Consider the following 23,342-nt stretch of genomic DNA (forward strand, 5'->3'; position numbering starts at 1 on the left):
CTGGGTGGTGGCACAGTATATCTGTGCAGTCCTCAGTAGTAGAACTGTGGAAGCCTCTTTGTACTAAGCACTTTGCATTTCTATCAACCATGACTTATGAGCGTGGAACTTTAATTTTTCTCCACAAACACATGCATACAATTATTTATATGGATATCCAGATATTTCACCAGCACTATAAATTAGCACTTCAAAGCATTTAGTTAGAGGTTTTTAGCACTGTAGTTCCTCAAAATGTTCCCTGCGGCTCAATTTTGTACTTATTCTGAATTCTGTTGCTCCGTAATTTTCAGTTCTTACATTACACTTGTCTGCATAGGCCAATAATTTATATGAACAAGCAGAGGTTAATTCCATGCTGTAAAGAAGAAACATATTTCAGCTGTGGAGCCTTCTTCATACCTAATAAACTCTTGACCTTGGAACTTCTGGGGGAAAAAAATCTTCCAAAAGATCTTCATTCTGCTTTTTAGTGTGGAATTAACTTCTGTTCTTCCTTTGCAGTTTGTGTATTTTCTTCTTCAAACCTGCAGATATTGTATTTGGATAATACAATTTTAAATTATACTCAGGGAAAAAAAAGGAAGTTTTGCAATGGGTTTACTAAAACCATAGCAGGATGTGTTCATGTTCTGGTCCTCAGTCCCAGGTGTTTGGTTTTGTAAACCAGTGACATTATGCTTCAGAGAATTTACTGCATTCTGTCAGGTCATCCAGGGCTGCTTCTTATCAGTAGGGAAGTAGGCAACTCTGGAACTTGATGGCTGGAGTGCTATAGGATATTAATAAGAACATCAGAAAGGTTACAATTTAGAAAAGGCGTTTCAGATAATCTGACTTGTTTGGACACTAGGATTTTGCGGGATTATTTCAATTAGTAACAGATTAATCCCTGAATAATAAAATGACTTGTGATAATATTTTCAATTACATAAACAAGATCAGAGATTAAATGAAAATCATGAGGATCCTGCAACCCTTGATAACTGAAGATGTATGTCCGTTCAACATCAGGGATGTCCAATTTAGGTCCCAGAAAGTCCTTTTGTTACCATCACTCCTTTTGTTTTAGTTTCAGTTCAACTCATAACAGCCTAAGTCATCTGATTTTTTGCTTAATTGAACTGATATAAGCACTTTCCCCAATTCTTTAGAGATGTGTGTGTTTTACTGAGATCTAAATAACATTCGGTTTCTACAGAAAACACATTTCGAAAACATTTTTCATGAGGAAAAGAGGTCATTTTAAATAGACTAGTCTGAATCACGCATGAGAATGTGAAATTGAAGATTTTCAAGAACTGGCTTAAGTATTAAATCACTCATTTTCATCTTATTTTGCAGGTCCTGAATGTGTTTTGAAGATGATTCTACTGGCATTCTTAGATGAAGAGAAGTACTGTATCTCTTCTGAAACTTGTGAATGGGGTGTTTTTAAAGAGAAAATACTTTGTCTCTTGGGGGAATTCCAAATAGTTCAGATAAGAAAAAGGGAAGAAAGAGTGGTCACACTTTATATCATTCATGAGCTTTTTGCTGACTATTCCTTGGAACAGAATGACATCTTTTCCAAGGAAAAAAAATACACACAAGTCATTTTAATCAACATTGATGAAAATAATGTACTCCATTCAAAACACATATTGTACTGTACAAAACGTGTATGGATAAAGAAACAATCATGGGTTTTCATATGTAAAGAAAAGCAAACATATTGGGATGGAAATAAATATTTTTGAAATGGTTAATAATCTACAGAGGCACCAACCAGAAAACATGCTCTTATTCATCTGGTTTTTTATATACCAACCAGGATATAATTAAGGGAACACGTGCTGCAAAACTATAGTGTGTTAATTATAGATTTTAAATCTTAATGCAATTTAAGGAAGGCAGATTATGAGGGGCAGCTCACAGCATTACAGTGGTTTTACAGTTAATGTTTTGCCCATCATGCCATAGGAATGATATTGTAGTCTTGGTGTCAAAGAAGAACAACAAGAATATCTCCTGGTCTAATTGCATAGATAACACAAGAAGGATAAGGCAGCTATTCAATCTAGGATTGAGGAGATTTAAGTATATAAGATCCTAAAGGGATGTACCTACAGTATGGCTGGCCCAGGGGACTATTTCAACACTCTGTAGGGAAATGGTACAGTTCCACTACAGAGTGGAAAAAATGGAGTCAATTTAGGACAGAATAAGATAGGTTTAAAGTCATAGGTACAGTACATATTCACTTACTGTAGCTGCAAAACTACCAAATGGGTAAGATGGACATGGCCACATGGCCTCTGGTTTGTAGTTTTCTTACATTGTCAAGTGTTTTTCATTCTCAAATGTTCAAAAACTATTTTTAAATTATTGTGAATTGAGTTTATTAAGCACAGTAGTGCATGTACGGTACTCCTGTAGAAGAACACTGGAATTAGTGTATTTTTATACATATGAATATATGGTGCCCTCCATAAGTATTGTTACAATGCAGTCATAATTGTGCTGTTTGGTATATACCCAAGCAATTTGGATTGGAAATGACTGGATGAATATGAGGAAAAAATATAGAATGTCACCTTTTATGGGTATTTTTTATGCTTATATGTTGTACAGTTTCAGAATAATAGGACTTCTGAGTTCAGGTGATCATGAATATTTGAACAAATTAACTTAAAGTCTTATAAAAAGTATTTGATTGCACATCTTTTACACACAGTATGTTCATCAAACCTGTGATCCATTGACAGCACAACATTGTTGGGTTGTTCGTTTGAGATGGTTTGCCAAGAACTATTTCACAGTATTTACAGTAGCTTTAACTGTGTTCTGCTTTCATGTTCTACATTTGCATACCCCACCATACTAATAGGAGCACAATGTGCCTCTTTGTAGTGTGCTTGATTATTCATATGCTTAGAAATTACATTACCCTTACTTAATTTTGCATCCATAGTATGTCAAATTATAATATTTAACAGATGGAATTGTTCTCAATTTGCACTCGCATCCTTTAAAACATTGAATTGTGAATTGTGACGTATTAGTAAGTTATTGACTGTTGAAGTCCCATCTAGCTGATTTGATCATGGTTAATTAAATCAAGGTTCTCATCCAGTCGAAAGAAGCCAAGGATTTATCTTCAGCATCGTGGCTTTGTAGTTTATTCAACACTCCCACGACCCTATGAAAAAAAGAGGTAGAAAAGAGCATTCTGTTTGAAATTCACTTACACATAGTTTACACATTAAAACGTGTCATTTTCACCTGCACTATTTGTTATTTTAATTTATTTTGTAAGCACATTTCAGATTTACTGTTTAGATGTCAGTGGCACAGTTGTCATAAATTATTAAAACTGAATCCTTTAATTTTTGCAAAATTGTGTGCCTCAAAACAGTCACGTTCATTTCCATTTCCTCTGACATGATGAAATGGAAGTTCCTCATAACATTATTTCATTCAGATTAGTGAGGAGCCAAAGATTTATCAGTAAGTAGAATGTAAAGTTTCTTATTATCTACTGTATATTCTGTGAAACTGTTGTATGAATGTACTGTTTTATCAAATCTGTTATACAGGTATGTATTGTAACTTGAAAATGGACATCAAATCTACTACTTTTTTTCTATCTTTTTTTTAAAGATAAATAGCCTTGCTTATCAACTTTATGTACTTAAAATTTATTCATAGATATTTATACTTTATCTTTATTTATTTTTATTTTTTCATTTTAAGTAAAAACTATTTAAATATTAAAATGGTTTTCTTTGGCCATTCTTTGTTAATAAAATACTGAAGTATTTATCAAATACTGGAGTTATTTTGTGATGAAAAACATTCATTACATTTGGATAATCTTCCAAATAAGATCTCACAAGAAGCTGGGGTGCTGAATCATTCAACATTATAACAAGTAATAAACATATATGAACTGCCTTTTTTAATGTATATTTACCATTATGCTAAGATAAAACTACTCTGTACGTCACTTTTTGTAAATATAAGGACAGTAAAATCAAATTTGAGTTTACACCTATTTGTAATTTGTATTTGTGATCAGGAGATTAATAGGAATAATGTACAGTATGCTGTACAGTTAAGTAATTGTAATCATAAGTATTCTTACATAAGTATATTTAGTGTAGTAATTACTACAACAGCACACTGCCCCTGGGTTTGTCACAGTCATCATGATTAGTGTGGTCTTTAGTTCACACTGCTGCCTTTCAGCTCTTGATTCCCTAGATAGATTCTGGCTTTGTGCGCTTACTGTATTGAATTTGTCTTCTCCCTGTCTCTATGTGGGTTTCTCCCTGTGTGTTCTGGTTACCTGTGACAATTCTAAAACATACTATACAGGGCTCCAGCTCACTGTAACTATATGAGGATAAAGTGGTTACTGAAATGAATGGGTGCCCAGTGGTTAATATTTAAGATCAACATTATTTGTGATCCATTTTTTTTACATTTACTTCAACTATAATATAATAATAATAAACTTTATTTTATATAGCGCCTTTAAAGGTGGCTTCTCAAAGCGCTTTACAGGATGACAACAACAATAAATAAGAAGAATACACAAGATAAAACACAATTACAATATATAGAGGAGACTGTGAATGGTGGTACTAAGAAAAGCAGAGGAGTGAAGAATGGAACCAGTTAAGTTAAGGCTTTTCTGAAGAAGAGGGTTTTGAGTCTGAATTTGAAGGAGTTTAGAGAAGGTGACTCTCTCATATCCATGGGGAGCGAGTTCCAGAGCTTGGGGGCATAACAGGAGAAGGCCCTGTCACCCATGCAATGTAGACGGGCTTGGGGACAGTAAGGAGAGCAGAATTAGAAGAGCGAAGGTTGCAAGGTGGGGAGTAGGACGATAATAGTTCAGACAGGTACTGAGGTGCCAAGCCATGCAGAGCCTTATAGGTGAGCACGAGGATTTTAAAGTTTACACGGAATTTGAATGGAAGCCAGTGCAAGAACTCCAGGATAGGAGTAATGTGAACACTTGTGCTAGACCTGGTCAGGATTCTGGCTGCTGAATTTTGGACATACTGCAGTTTGTTCAGAGTAGATTTAGATACCCCAGCGAGTAGAGCATTACAGTAGTCAATTCAAGAAATGTGTTGATCAGCTTTCCAGCCACAGTTAATGATAGCATAGGGCGTAGTCTAGCAATATTTCAAAGGTGAAAAAAAGATGTTTTGACAGTATGCTGCACATGTGGGTCGAATGTTAAGCCAGAATCGAATATAACCCCAAGGTTTTTCAATTTTGATTGAAGCTCAAGTACAGAACCATCTACACATAGGGTTACAGGACTGGCTTTACGAAGTTGATGGGGGGTGCCAATAAGCATGACTTCAGTCTTGCAACAGTAACGATGAACGAAGTTTTGAGTCAGCCACATCAGTGTCAGGTTTGGTATGGATGTATATTTGAGTATCATCAGCGTAGATATGAAAGCTGAGGCCATGTGATCTTAAAAGCTAACCAAGTGGGAACATGTAAATGCTGAAGAGCAAGGGGCCCAGTATTGAGCCCTGAGGAACACCAGAATTAACAAGACCAATTTCAGACCTGTACCCATTAAGAGAGACAAAGTGACAGCGATCAGTGAGGTAAGATTTGAACCATTTGAGAACAGTGTCAGAAACTCCAAACACAGTCTCAAGACAAGAAAGTAAGATGTTATGGTCAATAGTGTCAAAACGGCACTGAGATCAAGAAGGATGAGTATAGAAAGAGAACCAGAATCAGAAGCTATTAGAAGATCGTTAGTGACTTTGACCAGGGCAGTTTCTGTGCTGTGAAGTTGACGGAAGCCAGATTGGAGGGGTTCGAAAAGGTTGTTTGTCATGAGGTGGTTATGTAACTGAAGTGTGACAGCACGTTCTAGAATTTTGGCAAGAATGGTTAAGTTGGAGATGGGGCGAAAATTGTTAAGATTGTCGAGAGCCATGTCAGGTTTTTTTGGCACAGTGGTAATGGCAGCAGTTTTGAGGACCGTTGGTACAATGCCAGTGCTTATTGATTCATGTATAATATTGAGGACAATGGGAAAGAGAGAAGAGAAACAGGACTGAAATAAAGTGGTGGGAATGGGGTCTAAAATAGATGTGTTGGGTTTCATGGTGCTTTAGATGGGTAGAAATTTATATAATAAATTCAAGCAGGTGTACAGTATGTAGCTCTATTCCTTACATATAAATGTGAACATTTGGCCGGTGGAAATCAGAATTATGAATATCATTGCATCAGAGCATCTGTTTCATTAAAGTACTACACATAAACTTTCTGTTATAGGTTGGGGAGATACACAATATTCCATTCTCCATATTCATTTTTCTGGTGTTTTTTTTTTTTAGCACAGTGAGTTTTGGTGAGAATGGGTGTTTTCCAGTGAATGTCAACAGGATGTTAGACAGTTTTTACAGACTTGTAGTCCAAAAGAGGCTTGCTCTAGAAAGCTCATGATTAATTGTCATTGAACAGTCATTTAGCTGTTGCTGCAATAGAACACATGGGTAATTTAGTGTATTAAGGGACAAATTGAATAGTCACCAGCTTGATTATTTATTTCACCTATACATTTTTCTTTCTGTTTTGTTCCAAAAACAGTGTAGTCTGTGTCAGCAAAAAGGTAACCCTAGTTTTTGGAACTAATTCGTATTAAACAAATTGTGCAAAAAGCTCCTGCTTTTTGTGGGAACAACCTGGAAGTTGTATACTTGAGTGTGAGATTTGAGCACTCTACCAGTCAGCAAAACTATCCTTATTTCAGTAGTGTTGTTAGATCCTCAGGAATTCAAAAGAGGGACAAAATGTGTAGAGATTATTTGATGTGACTAACCGAGCTGTGAGGACAACACACACACACACAATAATGCGAGGAGCAAGCTTTGCTGTAAGAGTGTAGATGGGGAGGTGGAAGTTGCGGGAGAGACCCACAAAAGGAAGTGCTGGGTCTGAGACTTACAGTATCTGTGGGGGCGAGCGGAAGTGTGAGGGATTAGGTCCTGACCTTCCTCTACAACTTCTGTGCTTGCTTGCCAGCCCTTTTTTCCCCACATCATGATCATTTTGCTAAAGTGAATGTAAAGGAAATAAAGGCAAGTCAGAGCATTTTCACAGTCAACACGAAGGCTTTCAGCACTGGTATATAAAAAACTGAAAGCTCTTGTGGCAGAGTGTTATGGACAGGATATAGTAGGAAACAGTATTTAAAAATTGCGCAGTCGTTATTCCCTTTTGCACGAGGAAACACAGTACACTGCAGGATAAACCAGGTATTTTCATGTCTGTAAAGAAATACACCTAGAGACAGCTTCATCAACCAAATAAATATTTGTATGTATAAATGTATAAATATAGGGTATTTATACATTAAGGTCAGATTGCACAACATGCTAAGCATATTATGTACACAAATCAGTACAGTATGTTGGGGTTATATTCGATTCTGGCTTAACATTCAACCCACATGTGCGGCATACTGTCAAAATATATTTTTTTTAACCTAAAAAATATCACTAGACTACGCCCTATGCTATCACTAACTGGCTGAAAAGCTGATCAACACATTTGTGTTGTCCCAAATTGACTACTGTAATGCTCTACTCACTGGGGTATCTAAATCTACTCTGAACAATCTGCAGAATGTCCAAAATTTAGCAGCCAGAATCCTGACCACGTCTAGTGCAAGTGTTCACATTACTCCTATCCTGGAGTCCTTGCAATGGCTTCCGGTCAAATTCTGTGTAAACTTTAAAATCCTCGTGCTCACCTATAAGGCTCTGCATGGCTTGGCACCTCAGTACCTGTCTGAACTATTATCGTCCTACTCCCCACCTTGCAACCTTCGCTCTTCTAATTCTGCTCTCCTTACAGTCCCCCAAGCCCGTCTACATTGTATGGGTGACAGGGCCTTCTCCTGTTATGCCCCCAAGCTCTGGAACTCTCTCCCCAAGGATATGAGAGAGTCACCTTCTCTAAACTCCTTCAAATTCAGATTCAAAACCCTCTTCTTCAGAAAAGCCTTAACTTAACTGGTTCCATTCTTCACCCCTCTGCTTTTCTTAGTACCACCATTCACGGTCTCCTCTATATATTGTAATTGTGTTTTATCTTGTGTATTCTTCTTTTTATTGTTCTTTTTATTTTCATGCTCTTGTTCCTGAAATTTCAGAAAATACAGATTTCTACCCAGGAGAGGTATTGCAGAACTTTCACATCCCCAGAAGTGTAGTTTCCTGTGCCATCGTGGCTGTTTTGTTGATGAGAGAATAAGATAAAGTGTTTTACACTAGGAGGATGTGGCTAAGTACACCAAGCGTGGGCTTGTCTTACATCCTGAGAACATCTTCATTACTCACGGGATGTGGGGACAGTGGACATCTGATTTATTTGCATACCAGGTTTCATTAAAAAAAGAAAACAACCCTCCCTCCCTGACTGATACATGTGTCATTTACTAAACACACTGAGTGTAGACATTTATACAAAACAGGTAGGCCTTACTACTTGTTCTATACAGTAAGTACAGAGTAATAGGTTGCTCTAGGGCTTAGGATTCACTATCAAATATTAAATATTAATTTTTCAATTAAATGTTGTTTACTGAGTAATGACCTTGATCATATATTCATCCATTCTCTAACCACTTGACCCAATACAGGGCTGGAGCCTATCCTGACAAGCAATGGGCACAAGTCAGAATGCACTCTGGAGGAGACACCAGTCCATTGCCAGGCACACACAGACACAAACACAGACTCACACTGACAACATGACCAATCTTTCCCAGAAGCCAATTATCCTACCAGTATTTCTTTGGACTGTGGAAGGAAACACGGAGCACCCAAAGTGAACCCACTCAAACACATTGAGAACATACAGACCACACAGATAGCACCTTGGATCTGGAACTGAACCCATTGTTTAGTCTTGTCGCTTCTATTTTGTACAACTAAGCTTTCCTTATTGTGTAGAAATAAATTTGCAAGATGACATTGTTTGCTACGTAAACTAAGATTTGGATATAACTATAACAAAAGTGTGATTTGTACACTTATTACATAGCTTTCTGCTGCTGTTGGTTTGATTTGAAATTTGTGTTAATGATGTTTGATATGTATTTTATAGCCATACAGGAAAAGTAAAAATCAACATACTGTACCTTCTCTAATGACAATGCAGATTATAAGAAAATGTCATTAATGGGTTTTCAATTTTAAGAAAATATTTTTTTGTAAAGTTGCGTGTTTAATCTATATTTTAATGTGAATTCATCTTAACTTTACAGCTTTGTCATTTCTTAAAGCACCCTGCTGATTGTGGGACAATGGCTATACATATTTCAGAGGTTCAGGTTTTGAAATATCCATACGAATACCTACCTATGTGTTATGATACTACCACACTAAAATTTTAACCCTGCATATTTTGTGCAATTGTAAACAACAAAAACCAAAATAATAATATTAATAATAACTTACACATACAGATAATGAAGACTCCCCTCCACCAATGTGTAGAATCCACCTTGATTGTGGCAATGGCACCCAAAGTGTGCCAGCACACTCACCATACATCAGTTCTCAATGGAGAGGAGAATAAAGTAATGAAGCCAAATCATAGATGGGAATTATTAGGAGGGTATGAATGGTAAAGGCCAAGGCTGAAGTATGGCCAGGACACTGGGGATAACACCTCTGCTCTTATCAAGAAAGGGAATTTTTAGGACCACACAGAGACAGGACCTTGGTTTTACCTTTTATCTGAAGGACAGTGCCTTTTTTACAATGTAATTTCCTCATTACTATACTGGGGCATTAGGACCCACATATACCACAGGGTGAGCGCCCCCTACTAGTCCCACTAACACCTCTTCCAACAGCAACCTTAGTTTTTCCCAGGAGGTCTCCCACCCAGGTACTGACCAGGTTCATATCGTATCTGAGTTTCAGTGGGTTACCAGTTAGATAGTGATAAAGCTGCTGGCTTTATCTTTATTTAGGGAATTTATTACTGCTAATTAAGGAGATTAATGTGGGTTTTATCTTTCCTCATAAGAGACATAGTTTATACCTGTACACCAGTGCAATTTATGCAAATTTACTTATGAAATTAAGCTAGTTTAAATACTAGCAATTAAAATACATTTAAGATTCAGGGTAAATACATTTAAGATTTGAGGACATTAAAGAGTCAGGCTGGAGACCTGGGGTCAGAAGCCTCTGTTTATTCCTGTGTTGACATATTAGGCATGGACTGAAATGACATGTGAAAACTAACCAGTAGGTGGAAGTCTTTTGCCATTTGTTATTTTAAATTTGGATTCTAAACGTAACATCTCTGGAAGTGATTGATGCACAATCTAATCGCTTCTGTCAGCGCAAGCCACAAATCTATCATGATTTTTTTAATTGTCCTCTATAGCAAACTTTGCTGTCATTTTCTAGGACCATTTGCAGAGTTGGCAAAAATCCAGAAGTACCCAGAATAGGTATGATTAAGCATTGGTTTATAGAATATAGAACTTCATAGAAAATGTCAGCCTTTTAAGTAAAATATGTCCTGGATCAGGGATTTCGGATTCCTTGGTGTGAAATACTGTAAGAATAAACATGACTGCCAGTATTTATCACCTGGTTCACCATACCAAGCAACTGCAGAAACCAGACATTGTCAAAGTCAGAAATTACCAAAGAGCACCAGCTTTCATTTTGAACTTTAACATTCTTCTCTTTGTGTTTGTATAAATGTAGTTGTGTATTGTGGGTCACAACTACCCTTTTGTTTTGTGTTTTAAAATAAGTGCCTCTTGTTTATTTTGTAATTTAAGCAGCTTAAAACGATTTCCTTCTGTCAGATTCCTGCCTGTGTTCACCAGATAAAACCTGCTGGTTATGGCTGGAAACCTGCAGTTGTAAGTTTACTTTCATACAAGGCCACTTAAATTCAGATTGAACATGGGAGATAAATTAAACAACTTTTCCTATGATATAAGAACGTATACATTCCACGTTTGCATATACTGTATTCATTAGTATGGGAACAATAAACATGTATGTGTGTAATCTTCACGGTGCCTTTTAGGACAAGTCAGGACTGACTGCCACACATATGTCTCTCAATAATAATACCACAAATGGACAGGTATCCACCAGTTCCCAGAGACTGGGAATGGTTACTAAGCTGGGATAGGGTGTTGACTGCTCTTGTCTACAGAACAATCTGAAAAGTTAATTTTTGTCTGCCACCAAACTATAATTTTTAAACTCCACTTGTTAATGACAAAACCTTTTACATTTACTCTGAAAACCAGTGCAAATTCTCCATTAATTTTAAAGCTTATTATCGAGTGGAATGTCATAGAGGAGTATTACTTTGGAGGTTTTAGACTGTTATGACCCTCTATACAAGCACCTGCTTGTAGGTACTCAAGTATAAACTAGTCTCAACCTGGACAGTTTCAATGGAAAACTGGCTGCTGATTTGTTTATTGCACACTGAGTTACAGTAGCTCCACCATTTTTGTGATGTTTTGTAGGTCAGCCATTCAACAGGTCAAGTTTTCTGTAAACAATCACATGCCTCTATGTCTTGTGAACTGTGCAAACATCAACAGTTATACTAAGAGTATTCCTCCAATCAGCAATGAGTTGTAAAGCAATTAATGTCCGGTGTCCATCCATCCATGTTCTAACAGCTTTATCCAATACAGCGTCACGAGCAACAGGTACAAGGCAGGATACTCACAGAGACACACATACACTCACAGCAGGGCCAGTTTTTCCAGAAACCAATTAACCTACCAGTATGTCTTTGGACTGTAGAGCACACAGAGGAAACCAACGTGAATATGGGGAAAACATAAAAACTGCACTCAGATGGCACCTCAGGTCTGGAAGCCAAGGCCCCAGCACTGTGAGGCAACAATACTAACCACTGCACCCACTGTCATGTAATTAATGAAATACCACAGTAGTCTTTATACAAACAAGGTAAAAGCACAGCCCAACCCGTGTCTTTTTAAGCAAATGTCTGAGAATGAACTGAGCACTTCATCAAAATAAAGCTACCATACTCATACCAATGCTTGAAGACTTTTCAGCATTCTTGTCTTCTATCTTTGCTAATTTTCTGCTGATCCCATGTCACAAAATGTGACATGCCAAGATCTAGAGTTTAAATTAGTTATTAAGTTTTATATACAGTAAAATATTGTAGCTTAGTTATTTCCCAGGGCCTGGAATGTTTAGACAAGACGGTTTTAGTGTTTGGCCCTCCGCACAGTCTTGCATTTATTAACATGAAGATCTAAGACCTTATTATAAATGCAGGTAGGTAATGTCAAACTGATCCATCCCCACTTGTGTCATATAACCTAAGGGCATGGCCTAGGGTAACATTACACTGGGTTGTTTTGGTGTCAGCAGAGGACCTGGTGGTGGCAATGCAAATAGAAAAACCCAGGTGCAGCACCCTGCTCTCTCTTTCTGGTGTGTGACTCCTGTAGATAAAATGACAGACTCATATTACTTTCTTAGCACACCAAGACAAAACCCTGTCTTTTTTGCTGATCTTTGGATGAGAATGCGCCAACGTAGTGTTTCTGCTCCAGATGAGTTCTGGTTTTCAGCATGACTGTTGAGCAAAAAAAAAACATTGGATGTTTTTTTAGTTCTCTCTCACAATTTTTGTGTTATCTCTATGGAAGATGAGTGGTCGGGGAACTTTTTACCTGAAGTTAATCTATTGCCATTGGTATATCTCTGGTTTAATGCAGAAGGTTTTTTTTGTGTGTGAATGAAGGAGAGGGAAGAAAAGGCTGGCTGACCCGATTTTTTTTAGTTTGGTTCAGTTTGTTGTCATGGTGACGGATCTCATAACGTTCTGTGAAGTTAGAGAGCCTCATTCCTCCGACCTGCACGAGGAGTGGAAAGGGCAAACTGCTGCCACAAGGTAACAAAGACCAGTCTTTGCTATCACAATAAAGTAATAAAACTCTTGAAGCAAACTCTTTTGGCTAGCGTATTAGCTTACCGACTTAGGTTTTCCACAGCTAGTTTATACTGCTGGGTCTAAATGGATGAAATTCACTTCACAATAACACTTTTTATGTTCTGATTTCCAGTCATAATTCCTGATTTGCAGAGAAGTCACATACATTCAATGGATACACTGACAGCAAGTTAATATCACAGGCTCATTCATTTCAGACCTGTTCCATGATGTGCTAACAGTATATTGTTTTTGAGTGGTTATATACTTTGTATACTGATAATGATCAAAAAGGGATTTTGCACAGGACGTTTGAGAAGACTAAATAGTGCAAGATGTGAAGTATACAGTATAACATAAAGTGTATTCAAGTATTAATAGCAGTATATCTTATAGCAATAAGATATGAATTATCAATAGCTTTAGAGTGGTGCATGAGCATTGTTCTTACAGTAGTTAAGAAACATTTTTCCACAACTGATTGTGTACATTGTGTACATGCAGATGTGGACTGTGCAATAGCCTCAGCAGCTGAAGGTGAAAAACAAGTTGTAACAAAGAAGATATTGCATTTTTACAAATGAATTTGTGCATATATATATACAATGTACCAAGTTGTACATATAAACTAGTCTCAACCTGGACAGTTTCAATGGAAAACTGGCTGCTGATTTGTTTATTGCACACTGAGTTACAGTAGCTCCACCATTTTTGTGATGTTTTGTAGGTCAGCCATTCAACAGGTCAAGTACATACTGTAGGATACACAATCTCCCAAGATGTTGTAAAGTGAATGTAAGCAGCTTCAGACTTATTGAAAATGTGACTTTGGCCTGGCTTTCTTATGTTGTACAGTATATACGGTTTATATAAGACCTTACAGACATAGGTTCCTTCCATTTCTTATGCAAAACATTAGAATTTTCTTTTTTACTCTCAGAAGTTTATGAAGATGGATGCTACAGTATATATATACTGTATATATGTGTGTCGATCTCTAAAGGAAATAATATTGTTATGTACCAAAGGCCAGCAATAGAAAATATTAATTAAAGATTAAATATTCTTCAAGTCACTTACCATCTGTTGCAGTATTTTACTGCCAGCACATGGCTGGAGCAGACATTGTAAGTTGTTGTGCTTGCATGAAATCTTTGTCATTTATTAAAACCAACATAGAAATTATTCTGCTCTTTGCAATTCATTTTATTTTCAAATTCTTTACCTTGGAAGACAAATGTGCTGGATCCATCTTTCACTTGATCACTTGATAGATACAAATAGTAAGTCTCTTTAACAATGATTACCATAATGAAAATCTCTACTCCGTATCTTTAACATATACTGTACAGTGCACCTGCTTTTTTAAACATAAAAGAAGAGAACCTTTAAAAGGATAGTGTGATCACTTCCTGATTGTCCAAGAAAAGGAATGGAGGAAAGATCTATACAGAAACGGGTTATGGTTTTAACAAAAAAAAAATCAAAAGGGGCAAATCAAAAATGTAAAGGACTCATTAGGGGAAACTTGTCCACCACTAACAAAAATGTAGCGGAAGGCAGTTTGAACTGCATTGTTACCATTATCAGCACAGCAGAGCCAAATGGTGAGTTGCTAATTGGGTTGAGTTCACTGGCGACAGTGCTGGGCTAGAAAATTCCAGCAACTCTGTTACAGAACCTGCTTTGTGTCTGTTGTTTGTTTTTGAATGCTGTGTTAACAGTTATCTCCTGTTTTTTCCCCTCCCTCCATGGACTCCATGAAAGGATTTTTCGCATGAAGCTTCCCAGTTTGCAGCTTAGCTCCCATGATGCTGTGTTCTTACAAAGACAGCATGTGATGATTCCAGACTTCTACGTAAGCTTTCTGGGTACTCTGTGACAATGCTCGTGAACGTTGCCCCTGCTATGTCTAGACATCTTTGAGGAAGAACTGGCCGGACTGAATCTGGAGGAAATGGTGGATAGCTGCTGTGCCGAGGAGCTGGAGTGCAAGATCTGCTACTGCCATTACAACCTGGGAAACAGGAGGCCCAAGGTGCTTCAGTGCTGTCACCGCTTATGTGCCAAGTGCCTGGTCAAGATCTTGGACCTGGGGGAGTCCCCCCCAAATGCGATTGTATGTCCTTTTTGTCGGTATCCAACCAGCCTCCCAGAGGAAGCAGAGGGGAGCCTCCCTGACGACTACAACATTGTGCAGGCCCTGACTTTCAGGGTGAAAAACAAGAGGAACGTACATGACGGCTCCACTGAGTTGCTCCTCAGTCCCAAGAGACTCAGCTCTTTTGTCAGCCCCTCGTCCTGCAGCTCCTCCAACTGCCTGGTGATCACCATTGTGGATGCACAGCCGGAAGCACCCCTACAGCCTCAGAGCTCCGCCTCTCCCATAGTGGAAGAATACAGGTCCTCTAGTTTTGACTCCATTGCTTCTGTGTCTCGTCGCTGGACCGTATGGAACTGCGCCTCCATGCTGTGCCAGACCTCAGCAAGGATACTTGTGTGGATGCTGGGCCTGTTGTACTTCAGTTCCCTGCCACTGGGGGTTTACCTTCTAATCGCTCAAAGAACCACTGTGGGAGTAATCTTGGTCAGTCTGGTACCTTCCAGTCTTCTCATTGTCATGGTGTATGGCTTATGCCAGTGTGTGTGTCATGAGTTTTGGGATTGCATATCTTCATAGCAAACAGAGCATGAGGTCCAGGAAAAAGAACAATTTTCTGTGAGGAACAAAATTATCTTAATGCATAAGCTGTAACTTAACTACAATTAAGGCTGTTGTGTTCCTGCATGGACCACTGGGCACAAGTGAAGATTTATTTCTCTTTAAAATATCATTGTCCAGGTTAAGAGAGACGTTTATGCTGTTATGTTTTAAGATATTACACTTAGAAAAAAAATGGCGTATTTAAAAAAACAAATGTTTAGATAGTGCTGGTACATTGTGATATGTCCATTAACATTTTCAGGTCTTTATTCTGTTTAGTTTATATGCTGTGATAAGTGTCTTATCCAGTAAAAAGACTTCTGAACCTGGTTGTGAAGTCTACAAGGTATACAAATCAGTTATCATGACTTTCGGCCAATTTTGTACACCTAATGTTCTTTCTTAAAATCAGGCTCTTTCTCAGGTATTAGAACTGTGTAATACTATGCATTTCAGACAGCAATGGGATGTGCACAAAATGTGGATGATGTGCACAGTTCCTTTTAATCTTTAGGAACTGTTTTGGAATAAGGCATGTGAGATTTAAGAACTAAACAACTTCCTGTCTAATTGTGATGAAAGAAAAGCTTTGGGATCTTTCACAATTTTACCTACTTTCAGATTAAAACAACAATCATCTATAATGATAGAAGGTATTTTTGAGGTTCTCTGCTACTATTATTTGCAAAAATATACTGGTCTCTTCTTGTGCTGTATATTTTCTGAATGGATGTGTTTTTGTGAGTCCTTATATGCTTTTTTTACTGATTTTGTTTTCATTTGTTACTCCATATATTTGTTGAACTCAGCAGCTAGCATTCAATTAATCATTACCACAGAATATTTTTAGGATACTATAAATGATTCAAAACTACCAAAGTGAGAGACTTATTCTTGACTAATTCGTACTTGTTTTGAAGAATATATACATGTGGTTTCAAGGTTTTGCATGTTAATAAATTCAGTGATGCTACCTACACAGTGTAGAGCAATATGAAATGAATGTGAATATTATTTTGTGAGGAATACCATAAATACATGAGAACAATTTGTGTTGTGTACATGGGGAAGATTATGTTAAAATGCCTTTTTGGGAATAATGACAGCAAATCACACTTTCAAGTTGTATCTGTAGTGCTTTTGTTTTGTCTAGTCCAATGTTTCCTGTCAAAATGCTGCTTCCCTGTGTAACTACACATTGACAACACATTGACAAAGTCAAGCCAGTGGATTTCTTCCAACAGTAAATCACTGCATGGAAGTGTATTGAAAACAGGAGGCACTTTTTTACTAAAAGGGTTGTGGGAGTATCGAAAAGCTATGTTTTTGAAAATATTGCTCTGGTTTCTTTCAAGAAATGCGCTTGACGAATCTTTGGATAAATTAACTACTAACTACCAAAATAGGCTGGCTAGACTGAATGCCCTCCTCTTGTTTTCTTCTAACTTTAGCTTCACTTTCTGTGAAGAATCTGCCTGTGTTCCCATGTACAGCACCTTATTTGATTTAGATTAAACAATAATATTAAACACTGTAACTTTTCTTCAGCTGTTTCAACCTGTCCTTTTTTCATTCAGGTCTTGAAGTACGTTATTTTACCAAACACTGAGGCCAAAAAGAAGTCGCTCACCAATAGTCTAAGGTGTAGCTTTTTTTCTGACCTAATAAACCTAATAAATATTTCATGGAATAAAACTGGATGTTAGTATATATACATTCAATATTTTTTAATATGTAAAATTAATGTACATTGTTTTAAAAAATGTCTCTCAATATACTGTAAATAAATTAGTATACATATCAGCAAAGACTATCTGGACATACTTATTGGTGAGATTCCAGGATTTATTCTTGTTGAAGACAAGAAAACTTTAAGGTGTGATTAACCAGACCTGAGGTGCAATCTGCACAGAGTTTGTATGGTTTTCCTTCTGGTGCTCCATCTTCCTCCCACAGTCAAACTATGTTATGATAGCTTAATTGGCTTCTGGGAAAACTGGCCCTGGTGTAAGTTTGTGTGTGTCTGTGTCCCATCCAGGGTGTATCCTGCCATGTGCCTGTTGCTTCTCAGGTTAATGAAATGCATAAAACCTTGATGAATAGAATGCTCTGAAGCCACTGTATTCATCAAGTTTGTTTCTAAATAGTGAACCCTTTCTTGGAAAAACATCTCAAGACATGTTTAAGACTAATGGATGAATCAAGTAACTTTTAGGAGAAATGTACAAAAGGTAATTTTGACTAGTGTAAAATTCCCATTTACATTAAACCTGTGCATGGCACACTTCATTTGGTATAATGCAAGATTTTATCTTTGCAGAAATGGTGCTGCTAATGAATACAGAGACAAAGTTACACTGAATTTTTCCCTGTGGTTTTTCATCACCTTTTCTTCCAGGTTGCCTTTTGTAACAAAGTAAAGTGCCGGCACTGGCCAATTCATTGTGGCCATTATTACATAAGGGATATGCATTGAGCAGATAACCTCTGGCATTAATCTAGTAATTATTTGGGCTGCATTTTCTTCTGCATAAGGCTTGGCAATTTACCCCCACATCATCTGAAAAGCCAGCTTTTTAATGACTGGGTTAACTAGAGCGTGGTCTAAGCTAGCTCTCAATATTACTGAGCCATCCAAGAAATCTGCAGCAAGAATAAGAGAAAGTTTCCAATAAACTATGCTTGACTGCTGTTTCATAAGAGTAAAAAAGAGCTGCAAGCAGTCTTTCTTTGTGTTTTGGACCATTATGCAGAACTGTTGCTCGTTACATTTACTACAGTAGCTGTGCTGTTGGCAAAAAGGTTATACTGTGAACCCAAGAGCTACTAGGAAACTGAATATATCTACACTGTATGGGGAAACCAATAGACTAATGCCTTAGGACCAGGGAAATCAGTACAGTTTTTTTAAAATATTTTTTAAAAACCTTTTATCTAAATTACAACAACAGTGGGAAAGTAAGATTTGGAACAAATTTGTAAGTGACAGCCACATTTTTTGAACCCTTTCAAAATACCAATATTTAATCATAATAACTTACACATAAAGAAATCTATTTTCATTAGCACTTTTATTAGTATTTCAATTTGTGTTTATCCTGCAGAAAAAGTCTTAAATGCCATTTATTTAAATAAATGAAAAGATAGCAGATTTTGGATTCCTGTCAGTGCCAAATCCCTGATTTGAGCCTATGTTCCTTCAACCATTTACAGATTTCACTGTAATCACAGTTTTTTTTTTATCTATGTTGTCACATAGAACAAATTTGGGTGCTTATACCACACCCTTAAATCAAAGGAAATATAATCATTTTTCATTTTAAAATGTATATTGTTCAATTCAGCTTCAGAAAGTACATTTTGAAGCAAATAAGTTCAATGGCAATTGTTTAAAAAGGGTGAATTGTGTCAAAAAGCTGGGAAGTAGTGGATTCCTACATAGCAAGGATAGGGTGATATTTTGCTTTATGAGATTATCTTCAGATGCTCACAGCACACCAAGAACAAAAACAGCAAGTGCCTGTTGCAGTTAAAAGAAAGCATATGTGACTCAGAGCTGTTGTAATAACACCCTCTACTGGCAAAAACCTTAGAGAAAAAGAATATCTTACACAAGGCAGCAGCACAGACTGTATGTTCAACCCTTTTTGTTTGTTAGCTGTTTCAGGTGTTGCCAGTAATGGCCCTGGAAAGCCACTGACCAGCAGGTTGTATAGGTCACCATCAAATCATTAGTGTCTAAAATTGTGGGTATATCTATTATCTGTTATTTGTATAACAAAGTAATTCAAAAATGCACTGGAGTGAAGACATAAATGCCTTTCTGCCTTTGAATTTTCATGACCAGAGGTGTCCACACCTGCCTTAACAATGTCCATGCTATCTGAACAAAAACATACTTTCATCACAAGCCTTAAAAAAAAACGGCCATTTAGGGTAAGTTATTATTACCTGTTGCAATGGGGTTTACCAGAACTAAGATGCCTCGACCTCCAACCCTAACCTTTAGTTTCATTTTTACCTCTGTAGTCATGAGACCCAGCACTCTTTTAAACAATATCCCATCATTGTGCAACGTACAGTACCTGGAAATCTACATATAACTGCTCAAGAAGGAAACACTCATGTCTTCTCCCAGTTCCACAGTTTTTGGTCCTCGGAGTTAGGCATGAATTTCCTCTCTTTTGAAAGTCGCACAGTGATATTCTGGATTTCAGCTATATTTTTTATATACAGTATAATAATATCCTCTCTGCTACTATTCAATAATGGTTTTCTCCTACTTGACTCTTCATTGCCTACCCATTCTCTAATAGCACCTCATTAACTGAGTTAAAACATTTTATATAATCAGCAGGCAGCATCGACCAGAGCTGGACTCTGCTTTCTTGCAGTGACATCAGGTTCCCTTTTCCCTGTCTCTTGTTCTCCAAAAAGCATACCTATGCCCACAGAGGACCAAATAAAAATCTTTGTGTTTTTTTAACAACAAACTTGCCCAGTCATTTCCAGGTATAGAAAATGTTTACATACTGTACTGTAAATGTTACTTTCTGAAAGTCATCGTCAGGTAAAGGTGAAAATAAGAGGAGTATGGATTTCTTTCTAGTTATAACTGCTACAGTTATTAGTAGTACTAAGGTTTATACATTAACATTACATCCATTTTGTAATGTACTTCTTCAGTACAGGGATGTGAAGGAAGCCAAAAGCAACAGGCACAAAGTGGAATATACCCTGGATAGGATATCCGTCCATAGCAGGGCACAAACAGACACAACATGTACAGTACACACTCACACCAGGGCATTTTTTTTTACAGCTATCAATCTACCAGCAAGTCTTCAGACTGTGGGAGGAAACTGTGCACCCAGAAAAAAAAACAGATAAACATGGGATGAACATATAAACACAAATAGAACCCCAGGAATTGAACTCAGGGCCTTAGAACTGCAAACCACTGTGCCACAGTGCCACCATATCATTATAGATCCTTTCTTATACACTTTCAGTTTAAAATAAAATATAAGACATAAGATTTATTTGTTTAAAAATAATTTATTATTTTTACAAAAAAAGTTGACTAAATGGTATTTTCAGAAGAACTTTTCAAATGATCTCATACTAGCAAAACAAACATTTGTAAGGAGATGTGAGAAGTACTCACATGTACTGTATTGTAGGTGGATACTGCAGGTACAATCTGATTGGCTCCAGCCAGTCACTTCAGCAGTGAAATCTAGTCCAATCCTTACTCTATATTTCAGATCACAAGAGGGGATTATTTCACACTGTCCCTAATCAGGATCGACCTCCAGGCACAAGTGTGCTAGATTTACCAGTAAGCCATGTTATATATTGCTGTAGGACAGTAAATGTCTGAGCAAATACAATGGCTTCAGTGTGCAAATGGTGTACACAGCCATTTGTGCATGAAAGTCACTGTGTGACACACCTTAAGAATACAATATAAAGGAACGAAACTCTAACTGAATTAGATAAAATGGATGTCTGCAAAATGTCATTTTATGAGTTAAAAATTAGTTTAATATCATACACATTTAGTTGCTTATTTAGTTGCATTTAGTCAGCTTTCATATGTTTTTATGCTATTTTTTTGTACCAAACTTTTGTGTGCAAAAATGATCAGATAAAGAGAAGCATTGAGGAACTAGAAGTCAGGAAACAAATTACTATACCATCCAGACCTTTGACTAACCACATCACCTGATATGATCTAATTTAGAAACGGACCAAGGATTTCTGTGTAACACTATTATATTTTCTGCCATCTAGAAGCAACTGTATATTGCAGTTTTACTTCAGTTAAAATATTGAAAATTAAAAAGCAATCATTAAGGTTAAAATTGTCTAATATACAGGGCCTAGTGAACCATATGAAAATGATTAAAGATCATTAAAATTAAAAATTAGATGAATCTTACTGTAGAATAGTTTAGCAAATGTTTTTGTTCGGAACTGATTTTTCATAATGCAGCTTTCTTCTAAGATTATTTGTGGTACAGACCTTACTCAGTTGTCTTGAAATTGGATATAATTTCAGTATTTTATGACCCATGTGTTGTGAGTCTACGATTTCTAAAATCATTCTGATGTTATCCAAGGCTGCTGTAATGGAAACTGCACTACATCATTAATAGCAGCCTCAAGCACAAAAGGTACAGTTTCATATGCAGTTAGGAGCTTGTCCTTAGAGTTTGTGACATGTTCCTTTGAAAGTGCTTTTTTGAAGAAATCATGGCTTGTGGCATGCAGACTCAGTTCAGACTGTTTATGCTGTTTATAATGGGGCTGTTGGCTATCTGAAGAGAACACTGTGCTTACATTAATAGACACCTAAATCTGTGAGTACACTTCATGGGTACTTTTAAACACTAATTCTGAGGAAGGGAACTACACTTCTTTTTCAATAAATGACTTATTTCAGTACTTTTGACAAGGTTAATATGGATAGGTTATTGATTACTAGTTGCAGTTGTTACTAGTTTCTCCTTGTTAAGGTCTTTGAGTATTAAAGTGATCTACACATTTTTTTTCATAGTCATGATAAAAGATGTACCAAGTGTCTATTTGTATACCCCTAGACAGGAACTGATGTTCCTGATACTAAGACTTTCAGAGAAATCTTGGGTTATATTTATCAATCACGAGCACAATCATAACTTAATCCACAATGTTTAGAATATTCACAACTTAAAAGTCTGATTTATCACTTTTACATTTATTCAACCATACACACAGTTTTATATAATATACCCTGATGAAACTAGAATTTTTTTGGGCTCTCAAGATGAAATACAAATTCCAAGACTTCTGCTGCTTGAGACAGTGGATAATTCTTCATTATGACTACAAAGAACTTTATAAAGGAGTTTATTATACTCAGCAGAATACAACAACTTAACTTACTAATACACAGTGTTGAACTGTTGTTTCTGAGGCAAACTAATGGTGTTTTAACTCCAGCTAAGAAATCTTCAGACTCATATCACAAGTTAGCAACCAGCCAACAAACTTTACAAGCACACACAAAGAGCACTCACTTAAATATGATGGTAAAGGTCAGTACTCGGTCACATCCAGCAAAATATGTATTTTGCTTGCCTACTCTATTACAGGTACAACAACACTCTCATACGTGTATAGATAACAGTGGTACAAGGGAATGTAGCAATTCACTACAGTATCCCACCCCAGATGTGCTGGATCAATACAGCAGCTGAAGGGTAATTTACTCTTAACCATAGAAATTACATATTAAGAAAACAATTTTAACTCAGGCTGTCCCATGCAGGGTAACCCATCCAGTAAGCCTCAGTGAAACAGCACATTGCATATTTATTTTTTTAAGAACAGACAGGGCTAACAATCAGTCAGGAAAGCTAGTTGACTCTTTAGCAGATCATCCTTTCCAGATGTACTGTGTGCTCAGTTCACTGTCCACTAGTCCAGAATCACTTGATGACTATGCAGGTCTTTCCTTAATCTGACAGTTACAACAAACAGTACAGTTGGTTGTATTTTGTTAGTGCTTATTTAGGCAAAGGTCCTTGGACTTCCTGTTGGTTTTTTACAAATGTTCAGATGACCATAATATAGTGCCTTGTGAATG

General features: G+C 36.9%; 1 protein-coding gene across 1 annotated transcript; it reads left to right on the forward strand.

Annotated features, from left to right (window-relative positions):
* The first annotated feature begins 12,427 nt into the window (after positions 1-12,427).
* Positions 12,428-17,251, forward strand: rnf182 (ring finger protein 182). The gene is made up of 2 exons (XM_015354355.2): positions 12,428-12,966; positions 14,773-17,251. Exon 2 carries the CDS (start codon positions 14,963-14,965, stop codon positions 15,683-15,685), a length of 723 nt encoding a protein of 240 aa, XP_015209841.1. The 5' UTR covers positions 12,428-12,966; positions 14,773-14,962; the 3' UTR covers positions 15,686-17,251.
* Positions 17,252-23,342: the final 6,091 nt, after the last annotated feature.

The sequence above is a fragment of the Lepisosteus oculatus genome, chromosome 6 (assembly GCF_040954835.1).
Source record: "Lepisosteus oculatus isolate fLepOcu1 chromosome 6, fLepOcu1.hap2, whole genome shotgun sequence".
NCBI classification, from domain to species: Eukaryota; Metazoa; Chordata; class Actinopteri; order Semionotiformes; family Lepisosteidae; genus Lepisosteus; species Lepisosteus oculatus.

Bases quoted from the DNA above. Each gene is read 5' to 3' on its own strand.
- rnf182 (XM_015354355.2), top strand. From the start codon at position 14,963: ATGGTGGATAGCTGCTGTGCCGAGGAGCTGGAGTGCAAGATCTGCTAC.